This window comes from Coregonus clupeaformis, chromosome 12 (assembly GCF_020615455.1).
Source record: "Coregonus clupeaformis isolate EN_2021a chromosome 12, ASM2061545v1, whole genome shotgun sequence".
Lineage (NCBI taxonomy): Eukaryota > Metazoa > Chordata > Actinopteri > Salmoniformes > Salmonidae > Coregonus > Coregonus clupeaformis.
In genome coordinates, this window is record NC_059203.1 from 36122096 (window position 1) to 36139443 (window position 17348).

General features: G+C 41.9%; 1 protein-coding gene across 2 annotated transcripts; it reads right to left on the bottom strand.

Annotated features, from left to right (window-relative positions):
• Positions 1-417: 417 nt before the first annotated feature.
• LOC121577574 (prostacyclin synthase) lies at positions 418-14378 on the bottom strand. 2 transcript variants are annotated; one of them, XM_041891300.2, is made up of 11 exons: positions 14065-14378; positions 13645-13825; positions 10510-10633; positions 10145-10320; positions 8975-9124; positions 7497-7624; positions 6412-6593; positions 3864-4017; positions 1848-2029; positions 1420-1571; positions 418-1077 (listed from the first exon to the last, which is right to left on the bottom strand). In XM_041891300.2, exons 3-11 carry the CDS (start codon positions 10537-10539, stop codon positions 927-929), a joined length of 1305 nt encoding a protein of 434 aa, XP_041747234.1. In that variant the 5' UTR covers positions 10540-10633; positions 13645-13825; positions 14065-14378; the 3' UTR covers positions 418-926. The 2 variants fall into 2 exon arrangements, with proteins under 2 accessions (XP_041747234.1, XP_041747233.1); XM_041891299.2 differs by lacking the exons at positions 13645-13825; positions 14065-14378 and adding an exon at positions 11776-12077.
• Positions 14379-17348: the final 2970 nt, after the last annotated feature.

A 17348-nucleotide genomic window follows, 5' to 3' on the forward strand; every position in this document is an offset into this window, starting at 1 on the left:
GTCAAACGGTAGCCAAGCATCTATCATCATGTCACTAGAATAAGACCCTAGATATTTATTGAAAAGGAACATCAATATCACCATGCATTTTCTTTCATCACCCTGTGAAATTCAAGTTATTCCACATGTAGCCTAAAAAACTGCATGGTTTCCTGAGTCGTAGTGGGAGGACCACACACCATATCATCGTGCGACTCCAAGTTCACTTCGATATGATAGTTATATCAATATTTGCAGTATAAAGGCGTTTCGTATAAAGGCGTTTCCACCGCCATTTCTGCCATAATGAATTTGACATAAAGATCCCACCATGTCGAACGAACAAATTATGTCGGCATTTTTTTTTTTTTTAATGTACCGACATTTCCTGTTTCCATCACAGCTGATTATTATGATAAAATAGGTATGATTTCACTCTCATAAATACTGTGGATGGAAACATGGTTAGTGTGACAAATGTGTGGTTTGATCTGTTTAAAGAGCACCAGCTGCCCAATTACTCTCAAAGCATCCACCAAATAGTTCCCTGATGCAATGGCCACAACCATCATGGGACTGGAGGGGATTTGGAACACTATTTAATCACTGGGATAAGCTCCAAATGTATGTTATGTTGTGAAAATGTTTTACTAATGAGGTGGTGCAATAGTGTATATGTAATGCACTTTAAACACTTGAAGCTGGTTTTATGGAGCCAGGTTAATCATTGATACAACTTATTTTACAAACAAAATAGTCTAGAACAAAAATAATATGTTATTGTTATGAAATGATTATTTTAAAGTGAAATATATACATTCCAATTAAAGATAAATAACATTACACTGTACATTTGTGCTGATACAAAAATAGATACAAGACATTATATGGACATATGTCATTAACATTTTGAAATTATTCTGGTTTGAGAGATCAACACCCTGTCTTCAATGTGAATGTCTAGGTTTATATCTGATGGCCAGGTCTCCTTCAGGCTGCAACATTCCAAACCCAAAGCGACTGGTGTTCACCTCTGGCATCTGAGCCTCTGAGTCACACAGCTCCAGATCCAGATGAGACAGCACCAGGTACACAAACCTGAACACACAGATAGACACACAATAGGTGAGTTGTTGGCATAATACACTACAAACGTGCCTAAACTGTAACATTGACCATTGCACACACCAGTTTTTGCAGAATCCATTTATATTATCTTTTGGCATGTTCAATTTGCATAGCAGTGAAATTCATGTCACTGTAACCCAATCTTGCATAGACACCTGCTTAGTAAAAGACAGCTGCTAAGCCTTCCATCTTCCTTTAATGGCATTTGCTGTAAGGTGAGATAATCAATACCAGATTTAAGTAATGTCCTTGATTTGGGTGAAGTGGGGATCTCTGACCTCCCCCTAAGACAAGGAACACTCAAACACTCACTGTCTGATGGAGCTGATGGCAAAGCGTTTGCCCACACAGCCGTTGGTGCCTGCGCCCCATGGCATGGTGTAGTACTTGAGCAGTCTCCCTCCTTTAAAGAAGTCCTTCTTCACAGATCCGTCTTGGTTGAGGAAGCGTTCGTACTTGAATCTCTATGACAGGAAACGCAGGGAGGTAAAGCAGTGAACCCAGCTCATGCTGACAAATGATGATCACACATGACTGTTCCCCCACGCTTCCTGCTGCACACAACCATATCATATGGCAATATTAGCCTGTTATTACCCAATTATTTACTACAATTTCCCTGTGTATTCCACGAACTGGCTGGTACTGTAGGGTGGAGAAGGACAACGCAATGACACAGCTGTGTAACTTATTAGGGAGCTATTCTTTGTTCATGTGTGAGAGGCAACTGACATCCATACCTGTGGTTCCTGGTGGATCTCAGGATCCATCTGAGGGCTAATGAAGGGGAACAGACACACTCTGTCCCCCCTCCTGAGCTGGTACTCCTGCCCATTGGCCATGTGCAGGGTCTTTCCCTGCACTACCTCTCTGGTGATGAAGGGGGCAGCACTGAGCCTCAGCGTCTCCTCTAAGGCACTGTCTGGGAGGGGGGAGGACAAAGAAAAGAAGAGGATGAACACTAATGTACACAGACTCATTAAGCATACAGGGGTTATGTCCTCGTAATAGATTCGCCAAGGTCATTCTCATTTGAGGAGTCCCTGAAGAGGAGTTACACTTTAAAAAAGGGCTCAAGGCAGGTTTCTATCTTCAGGTTAGTGGCACTTTCCTTATGTGGTCATTATTTGCACTGGAGGTTAGAGCACCTGTTGATGGTGACATGGGAGCCATTAGATAATTGAGAGCAACTTTCAGGGCCTGAGCAGGTGGATCTGCCCTGGTCCTTTAGTCATTGAGCTTATTAGGGTCACAGGCAAAGACTACTGTATGTGTGGCCACTCACCTGGGAACAGTGTGTGTGTGTGTGTGTGTGTATATATATATATATATACACACACACACACACACACACACACACACACACACACAGTACCAGTCAAAAGTTTGGACACTCCTACTCATTCAAGGGTTTTTCTTTATTTTTACTATTTTCTACATTGTAGAATAATAGTGAAGACATCAAAACAATGAAATAACACATATGGAATAATGTAGTAACCAAACCAAAATGTTGTTATATTGGAGATTCTTCAAATAGCCACCCTTTGCCTTGACAGCTTGGCACACTCTTGGTATTCTCTCAACCAGCTTCACCTGGAATGCTTGTCCAACAGTCTTGAAGGAGTTACCACATATGCTGAGCACTTGTTGGCTGCTTTTCCTTCACTCTGCGGTCCAACTCATCCCAAACCATCTCACTTGGGTTGAGGTTGGGTGATTCTAAATAAATCACAGACAGTGTCACCAGCAAAGCACCCCCACACCATAACACCTCCTCCTCCATGCTTTATGGTGGGAAATACACATTCGGAGATCATCCGTTCACCCACACAGCGTATCACAAAGACACGGCGGTTGGAACCAAAATTCTCCAATTTGGACTCCGGTCAAATGTCCATTGCTCGTGTTTCTTGGCCCAAGCAGGTCTCTTCTTCATATTGGTGTCCTTTAGTAGTGCTTTCTTTGCAGCAATTTCGACCATGAAGGCCTGATTCACACAGTCTCCTCCGAACAGTTGATATGTGTCTGTGACTTGAACTCTGAAGCATTTATTTGGGCTGCAATTTCTGAGGCTGGTAACTCTAATGAACTTATCCTCTGCAGCAGATGTAACTCTGGGTCTTCCATTCCTGTTGCGGTCCTCATGAGAGCCAGTTTCATCATAGCGCTTGATGGTTTTTGCGACAGCACTTGAAGAAACGTTTCCGGATTGACTGACCTTCATGTCTTAAAGTAATGATGGACTGTCGTTTCTCTTTGCTTATTTGATCTGTTCTTGCATAATATGGACTTGGTCTTTTACCAAATAGGGCTGTCTTCTGTATACACAACTGATTGGCTCAAACGCATACCTCATGAAGCTGGTTGAGAGAATGCCAAGAGTGTGCAAAGATGTCATCAAGGCAAAGGGTGGCTATTTGAAGAACTTCAAATATAAAATATATTTATTTTGATTTGTTTAACACTTTTTTTGTTACTACATGATTCCATGTGTTATTTCATAGTTTTGAGTCTACAATGTAGAAAATAATAAAAATAAAGAAAAACTTTAGATTGGTACACACATATATATATATATATATATATATATATATATATATATACACACACAACCAATCTCTCCTCCCACCCACCCACCCTCTTTTCCCTCATGATTTTAAAACAGAAATACTCTGTTCATTAGGGTACATTTGCCCATAGGGATGAAGCTCCTTGTCTTTGTGCAGATGACCCAGTAAACAAGAAACACTCACCAAACACAGGCGTGTGCTGCAGCCGGTCCAGTAGGGGACACTGTGCAGAGTCCTGCTCGGAGATGCTGCTGAACTCTCTCCTCACCGCCCTCATGGCCTCAGGGTTTGTCAACAGGAAACCCAACAGCCAAAATGCAGCAGGTCCAACGTTACCCTGGCAACAAATGAAGGTTGACATGAAGACAATGGCACAGTGAGTTCCCTTTCCGATGGTTCTCAGTTAGACTCTGCAGGTAGCAGTTAAGTAACAGGATAAGAGAACATTACACACCACATGCCAGCTCTTACTATTTTCTCTCATAGGGGCAACCATCACTTGTTAATATAGTTAAATCACAAGGCCTAATGAATTAGACCGGTTCCTTTCCTGTGTCTATGATAGAGAACCATGTTCTGGCTACTGTCAGGGGGTAAGTGCTGTAATGGTTTACTTTAAAAGGAAAGCCATTAGACACCAAAGAGACTCAATATGGAGTGTTCGAGGGCACACTGGGCTATCCTGGCCATCTGTCTGTGTTTGTACATGAGTGGAAAGACCACTGAATTTACATCACCTCCAGACTAAACAATGTTTGCCATGTATAGTGCTGAGCGATTTGTGCTTTTTGGGGTCGGTTTGGTTTGGGTTCGATTATTTAAAAAAACTATCAAGTTTCTTGATTTCAATAAAAAAAGATTGGACATTAAATGCACTATGCATTGTGTGAGTTGAAAGCTGTAACACAGAATAAAACAATTAACAAAAGTCCCATGATGGTAGTGACTGCCCATTACTGATTATCACTCATTTACCATAATTTATTCACATTACTTTAATACAAATATTTGTTTTATTTGATGACTTTATTCTTTTATTCCAAGTCATCATCTCATATAGAGCTGCTCTATGCGATCTGACAAAATCACTATTTTAATAGTTCTTCAAAAAGGAAATAAGGCATACTTTTATGACTGCTGAATGCCAACTACCAATCACTTAGATAATGTATTTTCTGGCTCACGAAGCACTCCACTTTCTATCCCTCTCGATAGTGTGTTCTCTTGTTTCGCACAGACCGGACAAGTTTAAGCAGGTGCATAATGGATTATGGTCATTGTAGTTAATTACCACTACAACGCCATCGCACTGTTCAAGTTCGATCTGATTTATCTCTATAGAAGCTGTACATCGAGCTCACAGAAAAAACCAGAAGGAAATGGAATTCAAATAATTGAACCGACGTCGGTCAATTAGTTGTAAAAACAAAAAAACGACATTTCGGTTAATCGCTCAGCACTAGCCATGTAATATGCTACACTATACACTATCTAGGAGTTACATACAATATACAAGTTATTTTTGTGGTAACACATTATGTTCTTCACTACATTCTTAGGGGAACTGAAAAATGACAATCAAGGGTTGCATGATGATGGTAGATCATGTGTCTGTGGGAAATTGTAGATGCAGTTATCAGTGCTCAATGGGTGAAGTAAAATGTCTAAGCAGCAGGGTTGGGGTAATTCCATTTCAATTCAGAAAGTAAACCAAATTCCAATTCAGAATATTCTTCATTGAAAAGCATTGAAGACAATTGGAATTTCAGTGTACCTCCTGCACGGACTAGAATTTAAATGGAATTGACCCCAACCATGCTAAGCAGGAGCTGAGTACTCAGAATGTACTTGGTATCATAATGTGTTCAGATATACCCGAAGACACCTTTGTGTCTGTTTAGCTGGCATCAGGCACTTTTATCTACAGTCCATAAAGAGGCTACTAGTGCACGCTTGTGGTAAAGATTAGTATTACATCCATTTCCATCTTTAAGTAGGGAAGTCCTTGCTAGAGCAGGATGAGCAGACCATAGTAGCTCTGTGACAACAATTCTAGCAGCAAAGAGAGCTTGAGAAAATCCCACTGAGGCCATGTTTAGTTGGAGCCCACTGGGAGTAGTCTAACATAGGGATAGGATGTCTGTCCCCTCTAAGATAACAACACTAAAATAAGGTCTAACTGTTCTAGGGTTTTTCCATACACTCCAATGGTTGAGAATACAGCATTAGTATTCATCTTAAAGAACAGCATGTGCTAGTATTTATTTATTGTCTTTCAAAAATAAATCACTTATCACAAATGTATTCTACAATGGTTGGACAAAGTGTAAGGTGTTGCTGAAAAACTGGTACAGTAGAATCAGAATTTGAGAGGCACACCTTGTGGGTAGCTGAATTCCACAAAGGGTAACAACCCTAACCAATCGAGTCTAGCATCTAACATTGGCATGCGAGTGTCTTTGTATTGGAACATTTTAATGTTTAAGATGGCTGCTAGCCAGGAGGACATGCTGCTGTATTACTAGGTATCATTGTTGGCCCACCTCCAAAAAGCTATTGAATAGAAAGGAATTTTTCTATGGGTGCAATGGAACAAGGATTTTCACCAATCATTCACAAGACCTATTCAGAACAGCTTTAAATAGCTGGGCAGCGCTTGATTTGTGACAATAAAAAGGCCACTACTCCTCTTAGGGAGGGGAGGTGAGATGGGGGAGTCACTGTGACTCACCTGTGTGGCCCAGAGCTGCAGCAGCAGGGCTCTCCTCTGAGTCTCCTCGTCAGTGCCCTCTTCTTGCAGAAGGTGCCTGTAGCCTCTCAGCCAGGGGCTGGACCCGGAGCCCTCTCCCAGCCCCACCGGGGCCAACAGCTCCCACAGACGCCCCCTCACCTTCTGGGCGGTCCGCTTCTCCTCTGACACACACGCACAGGAACACACAGGCAGGTGAGTCAAGAGTAAACACAGACACACACATTGGTAAAACAGATGAGATCAGACTGAGCTACCTTGATTAGTGAGTCAAGTGTCGATAGATAGATACACGTGACATAATCATTAAAACACAGATACGGGTGGGAGAGGTGGGTAACATGAACATGAGAAACATGAAGAGTGAGTTATAGGTGTGACATGCAAGGTAAGACAGATCCACAAATATGCCATATGAATAGAAAGAGGTGAAAATAGTGACACGGGTAGGGCAGAAACAGGAGATATGTGGGAGTAAGCCGGGAGGTACAAACAAATATAGTATGTATAGTTAGAGAACAGTAAGATCAGATAGAAGAGGGTGAAAAGGACAGGTGACAGTGAGAGGACAGACAGGTGTGCCAAGGGACATCAGATAGAGCCTGTAGATGAAGCAGGTGTATAACTGAGAAGAAACAACATAGGGACCATGAGTAATTAAGCCAATGTGAGTCGGAAATGGGATTCAAACATTTGACCCACTCAGATAAAGTAATTCACTGCAGTGACCGCACCATGGCAACCAAAAAACAAACTAAAGCCCTTTTACTGATGATGTCACCACAGTGAGTCCATACAATGACAAATCACAAACAGCCAGCTGACTCAATGATATGTATAAAAAGTTGAGTCATGTAAAGTGATCTGGATAATACAGATTTAATTCTTCCCCTATTCAGTCTTTATAATACAACAGGGTAAAACATTCAAACTATAATACCACATCCAAACTGAATTAAGCTCTAAGATCGGACACACCTATTTTTTGATCAACTCCCACGCCAAGCTGCCACTGTACCTTTCCACAGATGTAAAACCTTGTGGCTCATAATGTTTCATGAAGTCACCTGGTTTCAGTGTGGTCCTGGCCATTTTGGTCAGGAGGTTGTCAAACTTGCGGTACTCCTCATAGACGTCAGAGGGGTCTGTTCTGTTGTTGTTCTGCTCCCCTCCGAAAAGTGTGAGGTACCCTGCCCTGAGGGAGAGAGAGTGGGAAGGTGAGTATGTGGCATGTTGAAAAAAACAAAAAAAAATGCAGTACATAAGTGTGCTCTTCTATCGCACGCACAATTATGTCAGAGGGGAAAAAATTGTGTTCATTGTTTGCAGTAACTTCTTTGTTGTTGTAATATTGCAAACAGGCATGGAAGAATCATTAAGGATTTCAGCTTTAAGTGATCGTTAAGATCAGCATCCTATCGATGGACGAATACCTTACCCACAGTGGCATCCTCCCACTGAAGGTCAACAGGAACATTTCCTGTTTCACACCGGCCACCGCCCAGCCACCTGAACTGTTCAGTGTGGGGTATTACTAGTATAAACTTCCCATTTAGCATAAATCTTCCTCTTCTTCATCCCTGATGACTTCACAGCAGGGTTTTTTTAACGTTTTGGGGCCGGGGACCACTTTCGGATAGTAAATTCATCAGGCACCCCCACATAATTAGAACACATCTCGAGTGACATAAAAATAGCATACAAGGACTTCTACCAAGTCTCGGTCCCTGGGAAGGACATTTTTAAAGGCCCTCTTCTTGGCATTGGAGACAATTTAGCAGTTTTCAAGCTAATATTCTGCAGTTCTGCACATTATGCCGTTTTAAAGCTTAAATTACAGTGCATTTATGTTAACAAAACATTTTTGGGAAATACAAGAAATATCGACTTGAAAAATGTATAATTGGTGGAGTACTGTGGATACCAATATCCCTGTGACCCAGGCCCATGTTGCCCAGGGTTTAGATCATACTGTAAATTGTAGATTACTATATCCCTTGGCCAAAATAATTGTAATCTGGCCAAAATAATTGTAATCTGTTGTTGTTAGTAATATTAATAAAAAATAACATTATTAATGTTATATTTTGAGATCTGCCTGTGGACCCCATGCAGTACGCCCGCGGACCCAACTTTGAGAACCCTTGCTTCACAGTGTCTGACCTATTAAGTAATGATGTTGCCTAATGCTAAGAGAAGTCAGGACCAAATCATCTGGTCCCCATTTGGACGCTGAATGTTTAAATGACCAACTCAAACATCTCTGGCGACGCTATAAATAAAACCCCTTTTAAAGTGTGTAGGCAGCGGAGTTCTACAGGAAGGGCAGCCTGGAACAGGAGCTTCATGAGTGGCACTGCTCTTTCATTTCATTAGATGCCTCATGTGTGACTAAACATTCTTCCTGGTGTATTTACAAACAAGTGGCTTGTGGAATGGGCTGGTACGTAAACTGTTTATCCAAGGCGTTTGACGTAGGCCCTTGGGGACGCGTGGGTGAATGAGTGAAGAAGGGAGGGAGGTATAGGAACTCTTCCGTTCGTACCTGAAGAGAAAACTGTAACAGAAGCTGAACAGCCCGTCCGTGTTCCAGTCGGTCTGGTTGTGACAGGGCCTCTGGGCTTGCAGCAGCAGGGACTGGAGGTGGTGGTGCATGGTGCTGCTGAGGCAGGACAGGCTCTCGCCCTCAAAGTGCCTGAGGACACAAAGGTTTAAGGTCAAGAGAAAGGACTGTTCGTCATATATGATGTCATCAAGGCCAAACCTGTAATTCACTTTTACCTAATGGTGTCCTAGACTAGTGTTCTGTCCAGGGGTGTACTATGGGTCGTTCTGGCTCGGACAAGGCTTATTTACCTAAGTAATGGCACTGTGAAGACAGGTGTAGTATCACACCTCTATGGAAAAACACCATAAAACACAGGTGTTGCCTGTGGAAATACTGTACCTGATCAGTCTGAACTATAAAATGGAGGCTATGTCAGTGCAGTACACCTGTGTGGCAGGGTACAATGCTGCTCTGTAGATTGAAAATCCATTACATTTACATTTTAGTCATTTAGCAGACGCTCTTATTGCTCCTGTAAGTCGTTCTGGATTAGGGTTAAGTGCCTTGCTTAAGGGCACATCGACAGATTTTTCACCTAGTCGGCTCGGGGATTAGAACCAGCGACCTTTCGGTTACTGGCACAACGCTCTTACCCACTAAGCTACCTGCCGCCCAGAGAGCTTGTCGTCTATGCTCTACAAAGCCAGAAGAAAAGCACTATAGCACTGTAACCTACACAATGGCCTAGATATTCTGAGATAGTTCCACAACAGTGCCAATCAACAGCATAGAGGGAGGTGAGTACATTTGCTTCGCACTCTGACACAGTATGCATTTATAAACAATAACATGAGGCTAATCAGGCCATAGTGATGGTAGTGATATCTGTGAATGTCGATGTGGTAATCCCTGGTCCCAGGCACCTCTCTGTCTCAGGGAGGTGCCTGAGTTAGACTACGGTGGAGCCAGGGAGCAACATCACACACAGAGTTGAATATTATACCTGTGTAAGGATCCAGTTATTGGCTGGACAATGCTGTCCTTAATCGTCTATATGTCAAAACTTAAATGTGTCATTCTCTGACCGTATCAATGGGCATGTACAGCTGTTTTTGGGCTGGCCCACAGAATGGAGTATGTGACACAGTGCTAAGGATAGGGACGTACTGTTTTATCATGGCCTTCTCTACAGCAGGGTTGTGATTGGGGAGCCGCAGGCTGAAGATTCTGTCCATGAGAACCTGTGCGTAGCGTGTGAAGTCCAGGGACACAGAGTCCTCTATCACAGCATCATAAGAGTTGGGGTCCAGCAGCACTGTCACATAGCGCCCAGCCACACGCACCTACACACACACACACAGAATCAATAAGTGGGACACACCAACACTCATCCTGAATGGTGAAGAATTTAAATTTACTGTCGATGTAGTCAGGAATTTAGGAAAGAACAGGCAGGAATAGACGATCAGGTTCAGGTACATACATTTTACGTAGATGATATTGAGGAATGAGTTTCATATCACCACTCTTACCGTGAAGATATCACCATGCTTCACCTTCATACGGGTTAGAAACTTGGCAGCATCTCTTCCAAACTCAAGGGCATGGCCTAACCATGGAATAACTCCTTTGTCTAAAGGTGGCTCTTTCTCTGACCTGTATAGAAAGAAAAAACATGTAATTTTGAACTGCTAATATTCAAACCCATATTTGTTCATACCAACAGATTTTGTCTGTTGATATAGTAACTGTATCCGAAATCAATTGACTATTCAATATACACATGCCTGGCTCTTATCAGTACATTCTGTGACACAGCTGTGAGTAAAATAGATACAGCTTAGCCAAGAAGTTTTAAAGCCGGAACTCTCCCAATAACATTTATAATAGAATGAGCCCATCAGTTTATCCAAAGCAGTAAGCAAGGATGAAAACAGCAGTGCCTTCATGAACCCTTGACACACATAAGTTTACATTTAAGACTAGCTAGTGAAAATAGTCCTTTAGATTTCTCATGTAAGTGGTCCATCTATACCAGTGTATAACAACTCCAGTCTTCCAGTACTCCCAACAGTACACATTTTTTGTAGCCCCAGACAAGCACACCTGATTCAACTTGTCAACTAATCATCAAGCCATCAATGAGTTGAATCAGGTGAGTTTGTCAGGGCTCCAACACAAATGTGTGATGTTGGGGGTACTCGAGGAATTAAGTTGGTAAACACTGCTCTATACCATGGCTAGCTGTTTAACCACATTCCAAACACAGCTTGGGAGAGTAAATGGTTAATAGAGCAGGCCACTAAACTAAGAGAGTAAGTGCATGCTTTGATGTGTTCCAAATGGTTTAGTGGTTTGTGGATGAGTTAAGCCAAGTGAAATATGATACAATATTACAAAGACATGATCAAAAGTGTTAATTTATTATAGTAAATCTCTTGGTTTTTGGTTAATCTCAGAATTATCTCAACCTTCCCTCTCAAAAAGAATTGACAGCAGACAGCTCATTTAACTAAATCTATTGTTCAATACAGCTATGTTATTATCAAGCTGTATCTGGACTACTTTAGGTTTATGGTAAATACAACTTCATGCTGGGTTAGTTTATGCTGGGTAGGCAATACACCTATTAGATAAGTAAACTAGTGGGCTAAGAAAATAACATTATGTGCACAGGTGGAAACAAGTTCGAAAAGTCCACAATATAATACAGAAAGCATGCATGTCGTATTTAATGTATGTAGTGCATGCATAGAAATTAGCCCAGTAGAACATTGATTTTAGAAAAGGGTACTCACCTGGAGCGTTTCGAAACAAGTATGAATAAGAGAAGTATGCCCTGGACAAGCAAAAGTATCGTCCAAATCATAGCGCAATTTCTAGAAAGATGTACCTGCACGTTGGTGCGCAGCAGTGAATAGGTCTGAATAATTTAAGACTACAGGCTTCACCAGACATAGTGCTATTTATTTTGTCGTCATCCAATGAAGGCGTTCGAGGGTGTTCGCCGACGTCACGCTGCATGTTGCCTCATCCATCTACCTATCTGCACGAGTTCACGTAGGCCTACGACTAGATATAGCGGAAGATCGGTGTTAAAATGTCAAGGTAATTTCACGATTGCGCCGACATATGCAGCGTTTACCGTGAATGCAGTCTCTGCGACCGCGGGAACATTGCCTTTAATTGTAAACGGTGCTATAAAGCTGATACTCAGGGTTAGGAATTGAATAGAGCCTTAGATCTATTTCCAGATACATCCAAGCCTAAACAAAACAAACCCACCCATGTGTATGATTGTAATCAGATTAGCCTTGATAATATCCCAAATAATGATATTCCACCGGTGGTCAACAATAGCGCAGAGAATAAAAAAAAAAAAATTAACCTCTGACTCACTATGCAGTCCATACTTCAATTTGTTGTATTCTTAAACCCTTACCATGTACCTAAGTGTGTCCTGTTGTTGTTGCCTTTCTTTGTTTACTAAAATGTATACTTTTTTAATAAAACGTGAATCAAATACAACCACCGACTGTTTCCTCATTGATAATCAATTGGCACGATCCCATTCGTGCGGAGTTGCCGTTTTAGAGCAACAGCAATAAGGAAACAGTCAGTGGTTGTACTTGATTGACGTTTTATTAAAAAGTATGGTTTCAGCAAACAATGGCACGCAACAGAGGACAAACATAGGTACATGGTAAGGGTTTAAGAATTTACATTTTTTAAAGTATCAACTGCACAGGGACTGGAAGGAGTTGGAGGTTAATTACAAAAACTCCAGGCAGCACTCAACTCGGTGGAGGAGTTGAGGTACTTGGCTACATCATGGGTTGCTTACCTCAATTAATGACACTGTTTACTTACATGCTATTCAGGTCAACATTTTAAAACGGATATTTCAATAAAATAAGCTGAAATGTACCTAGTCTGTCATATGTAGACAAAGCATGCAGTCACTTATTTCAGTTGATGATGTGGTGATGTGTCAAACTCACAAATGTAAAAAGAGGTAGACTGATGTCACATCAAAGGTGTATCTGTTTCGCAACAGCAGCAGACGTAACTGATGTAAGGATGAGACACTGTTGTCATTGATTATGCAGCTGGGTGATGCATGAGAATGAGTGTGTATAGTCTGTAAGTGTCATTAAAAAACATCCATTACATCAACATTAACTGATCTAGGCATGTTTGGAAACAGGTTCTATTGACCATAAGAGTCATCTTACAGAACCTACCAACAAGTCGTCAATGGAATGGAGAGGTGTGGTAATTCAACTGATTCCCTCAACAACACAATGGGGGTGTAAATCAATAGCCTTGCTTACCTACTGTAGCTAAAAGAACCGTGGATGATTAATGAATTGCATTTATATAACTGGCACTCAGATGTACCACAACAACTTCTTATAACGCTGGGGTTTAACATGAAAAGGAAACTGGTTGTAATAAATAGGCCGCCAACTTTTTTTCACTTAACCCAAACGTCATCTGTCAATAACAATACAGAAAAAACGTAGGAAATGCTTCCCTATGAGACATACTCACTTTTGGACCTTGAACAAAAAAAACTGGCAAAATAGGTTCATCAAATAAATAACGGCAAAAGGTAATTTTTTCTGCCATTTCTAAAGTCTATTTCTGTATAGGTGGGGCTTAACTTGGCAACTTATCCTCCTTTTCCTTTGCTGCTTTTTCTTCTAGTGCTTCCTGGACGTCTTCTGGGGTTTGGCCAAAGATCCCTGCGGTCTGTTTGAGGAGGAACACTCCTGCGTGTAGGCCACCTACATTGACCCAGACAGTGTGATGCTTCCGCCAGAGTCCTTCAATCCTCGATATGGCCTGAGGGAGACAGATACACCCCGTCACAAAACACTCATTGCACAAACCATTCACGCTAAAACACCACAATATTGTTGGAGAAAAGCCATCTGGCCAAGGGCCCATGTACACCAGAAACAGAGTAGACTCAGTCCATACTATACTCTCACAACAGGTTTGTTCACAAAGACAATAGTGGTGTGGATTAATGAAATCAATATGATACAACTTCCTCAACTACTCATTTTCTGGAAATTTACCTGATGCCATCCGGTACAGACAGGTTAGGAGACACGTCTATCCACCCCACTCCACCACGAATTACACAGTCTTACGTAAGAGAGCATTTCTTATCCTGGGTCAGGATGACAGCCTTCCCTGAGCCTGGTCTGGACACCCAAGCCATTTCTCTTACGCAGGGCGGATACAGGTCCCAGTTGTATAAGAAAACCACACAAAGTACACGTCAGCCATGTAAACAATATGAATACATTCCATTAATAAATGACCCATATCTGGGAGGTTTAGTCAACGTTGAGTGTTGTTAATTGAAACAGTACAGTGGTATCTACCTCTTCCCAAAGGGCATGTCAGTGATAATGATGTCCACTGAGCTGGTTCTCATGGGCAGATGACACAGGTCCCACTGCACCGTGTCTATGGGCAGCCTGGGTGTACTGTAGGGTTGGGGAGTTTATACAGTGCATTCGGAAAGTATTAAGACCCCTTGATTTTTCCACATTTTGTTACGTTACAGCCTTATACTAAAATTGATCAAATTGTTTTTTTCCCCTCGTCAACCTACACACAATACCCCATAATGACAAAGCAAAAACAGGTTTTTAGAAATGTTTGCAAATGTATAAAAAAAAAAAAAAAGTAAATATCACATTTACATAAGTATTCAGACCCTTTACTCAATACTTTGTTGAAGCAACTTTGGCAGTGATTACAGCCTTGAGTATTATTGGGTATGACACTACAAGCTTGGCACACCTGTATTTGGGCAGTTTCTCTCATTATTCTCTGCAGATCCTCTCAAGCACTGTCAGGTTGGATGGGGAGCGTCGCTGTACAGCTATTTTCAGGTCTCTCCAGAGATGCTCGATTGGGTTCAAGTCCGGGCTCTGGCTGGGCCACTCAAGGACATTCAGAGACTTGTTCCAAAGCCACTTCTGCGTTGTCTTGGTTGTGTGCTTAGGGTTGTTGTCCTGTTGGAAGGTGAACCTTCACCCCAGTCTGAGGTCCTGAGCGCTGTGGAGCAGGTTTTAATCAAGGATCTCTCTGTACTGTGCTCCGTTCATCTTTCCCTTGATCCTGACTAGTCTCCCAGTCCCTGCTGCTGAAAAACATCCCCACAGCATGATGCTGCCACCACCATGCTTCACCGTAGGGATGGTGCCAGGTTTCCTCCAGACGTGACGCTTGGCATTCAGGCCAAAGAGTTCAATCTTTGTTTCATCAGACCAGAGAATCTTGTTTCTCATGGTCTGAGAGTCCTTTAGGTGCCTTTTGGCAAACTCCAAGCGGGCTGTCATGTGCCTTTTACTGAGGAGTGGCTTCCGTCTGGCCACTCTACCATTAAGGCCTGATTGGTGGAGTGCTGCAGAGATGGTTGTCCTTCTGAAAGGTTCTCCCATCTCCACAGAGGAACTCTGGAGCTTTGTAAGGTTTGGCCAGGCGGCCAGCTCTAGGTAGAGTCTTGGTGGTTCCAAACTTCTTCCATTTAAGAAGGATGGAGGTCACTGTGTTGTTGGGGACCTTCAATGCTGCAGAAATGTTTTGGTACCCTTCCCCAGATCTGTGCCTCGATACAATCCTGTCTCTGAGCTCTACGGACAATTCCTTCGACCTCATGGCTTGGTTTTTGCTCTGACATGCACTGTCAACTGTGGGACCTTATATAGACAGATGTGTGCCTTTCCAAATCATGTCCAGTCAATTTAATTTACCACAGATGGACTCCAATCAAGTTGTAGAAACATCTTAAGGTTGATCAATGGAAACAGGATGCACCTGAGCTCAATTTCGAGTCTCATAGCAAAGGTCTGCATACTTATGTAAATGTTATATTTCCGTAAATAAATTAGCAAACGTCTAAAAACCATTTTGCTTTGTCATTATGGGGTATTGTGTGTAGATAGATGGGAAAAAACGATTAAATCAATTTTAGAATTAAGGCTTTAACGTAACAAAATGTGGAAAAAGTAAAGTGGTCTGAATACTTTCCGAATGCACTGTAGATTTAACACAACTAACGATCAAAGGGATCTCATCACTTTGTCTTGCATGATCCAACATCAAAGCCATCATTTTCTATGTTGTGAGGGGTGACTATTCACATGAAGTCACTTATGTATGGTTTGATTTGCTGTCTCACCTGCCCTTGTCTCTTCTTCTGGATGTGACAGATGTTGTTGACTGTGCGGCTCACTGCCATGTCATGGTTGTCTCCGGCCAGGTAGAAACGCGTGCTGCCATTCAATGGCTCCCTGGTAGAGACATTCAATTACTCAGTAGGCTATACTATCTGATTACTACTTCATGGAAGGCAAAGTCAGTTACCGTAGTCAAATTTGATTTTTTTCAAAACATTATGTGATTCTCCGTCTTACCTCCAAAGGTATAGCTCCAGTTCCACACATGGGATCAAGTATAACATCAGGTGCCTGAGGCTTACGAAGTCTGTACAATGAGAGAGACTCACAAATATCACATTTGTCTTTATGCCAAATATGATTTTCACATATATGAATCAATTAGAGGAAACATACTTTACATGAAGCACTACTGTATCTATTGTGTGTATATCAAAACAGGTTGCATCAAGAAATCACATAATGGGGTCCCTTTATCCCAATCTGTATTGCACCCATGCATTATCACAGTGCCAGCATGAGGTAGAGAGAACTTTGTGTGTTTAGCTTGACTGTAATGATTGTGAATGGAGGGAGAGTAGGAGACCTGAGCATGCCATAGCACAGGGTGGAGCGCAGCGTGGTGGGTCCAAAGTGGGTGATGTTTCTTCTGTGGAGACTCCTCTGCCAGGGCAATGCCAATCACCACCTCAACATTATTGATGTTCAGCAGGACCTGGTAACACACACACAGAAAATATAATGGAAACACACACATCACCCATTTCAATGACCAGAAACTTGAGTCATTTGATTTTACATCACATTACGTGTAATAAAAAGCATGAGCTGGTGCACACCCAGAGAAAATTATTTAGTGTAGAGGTGCTGACTAACGGTGAATAAACTGTAAGATATAAAAACAAAGAGAGTCGCACACTCCATATGTATAACCTCCCAGTAATTTATTGGGTAAATAAACACCAGTCTCGGCATCACTGTGCCGAAACGTTGGGTGTTTTTTTACCCTATTTATTTAGATGGAAAATATTTATACTCAGAACTGTTATTCCTTCCCTCTTTGTTTTCTTTTTAACGTAATCAATTCAAGAGTTATGTGTCTCACAGGCTTATCTTGACAAGCATGTGAGCAAGAGGGTTTCTTTTGGCTAGGGCAGAGGAATTCA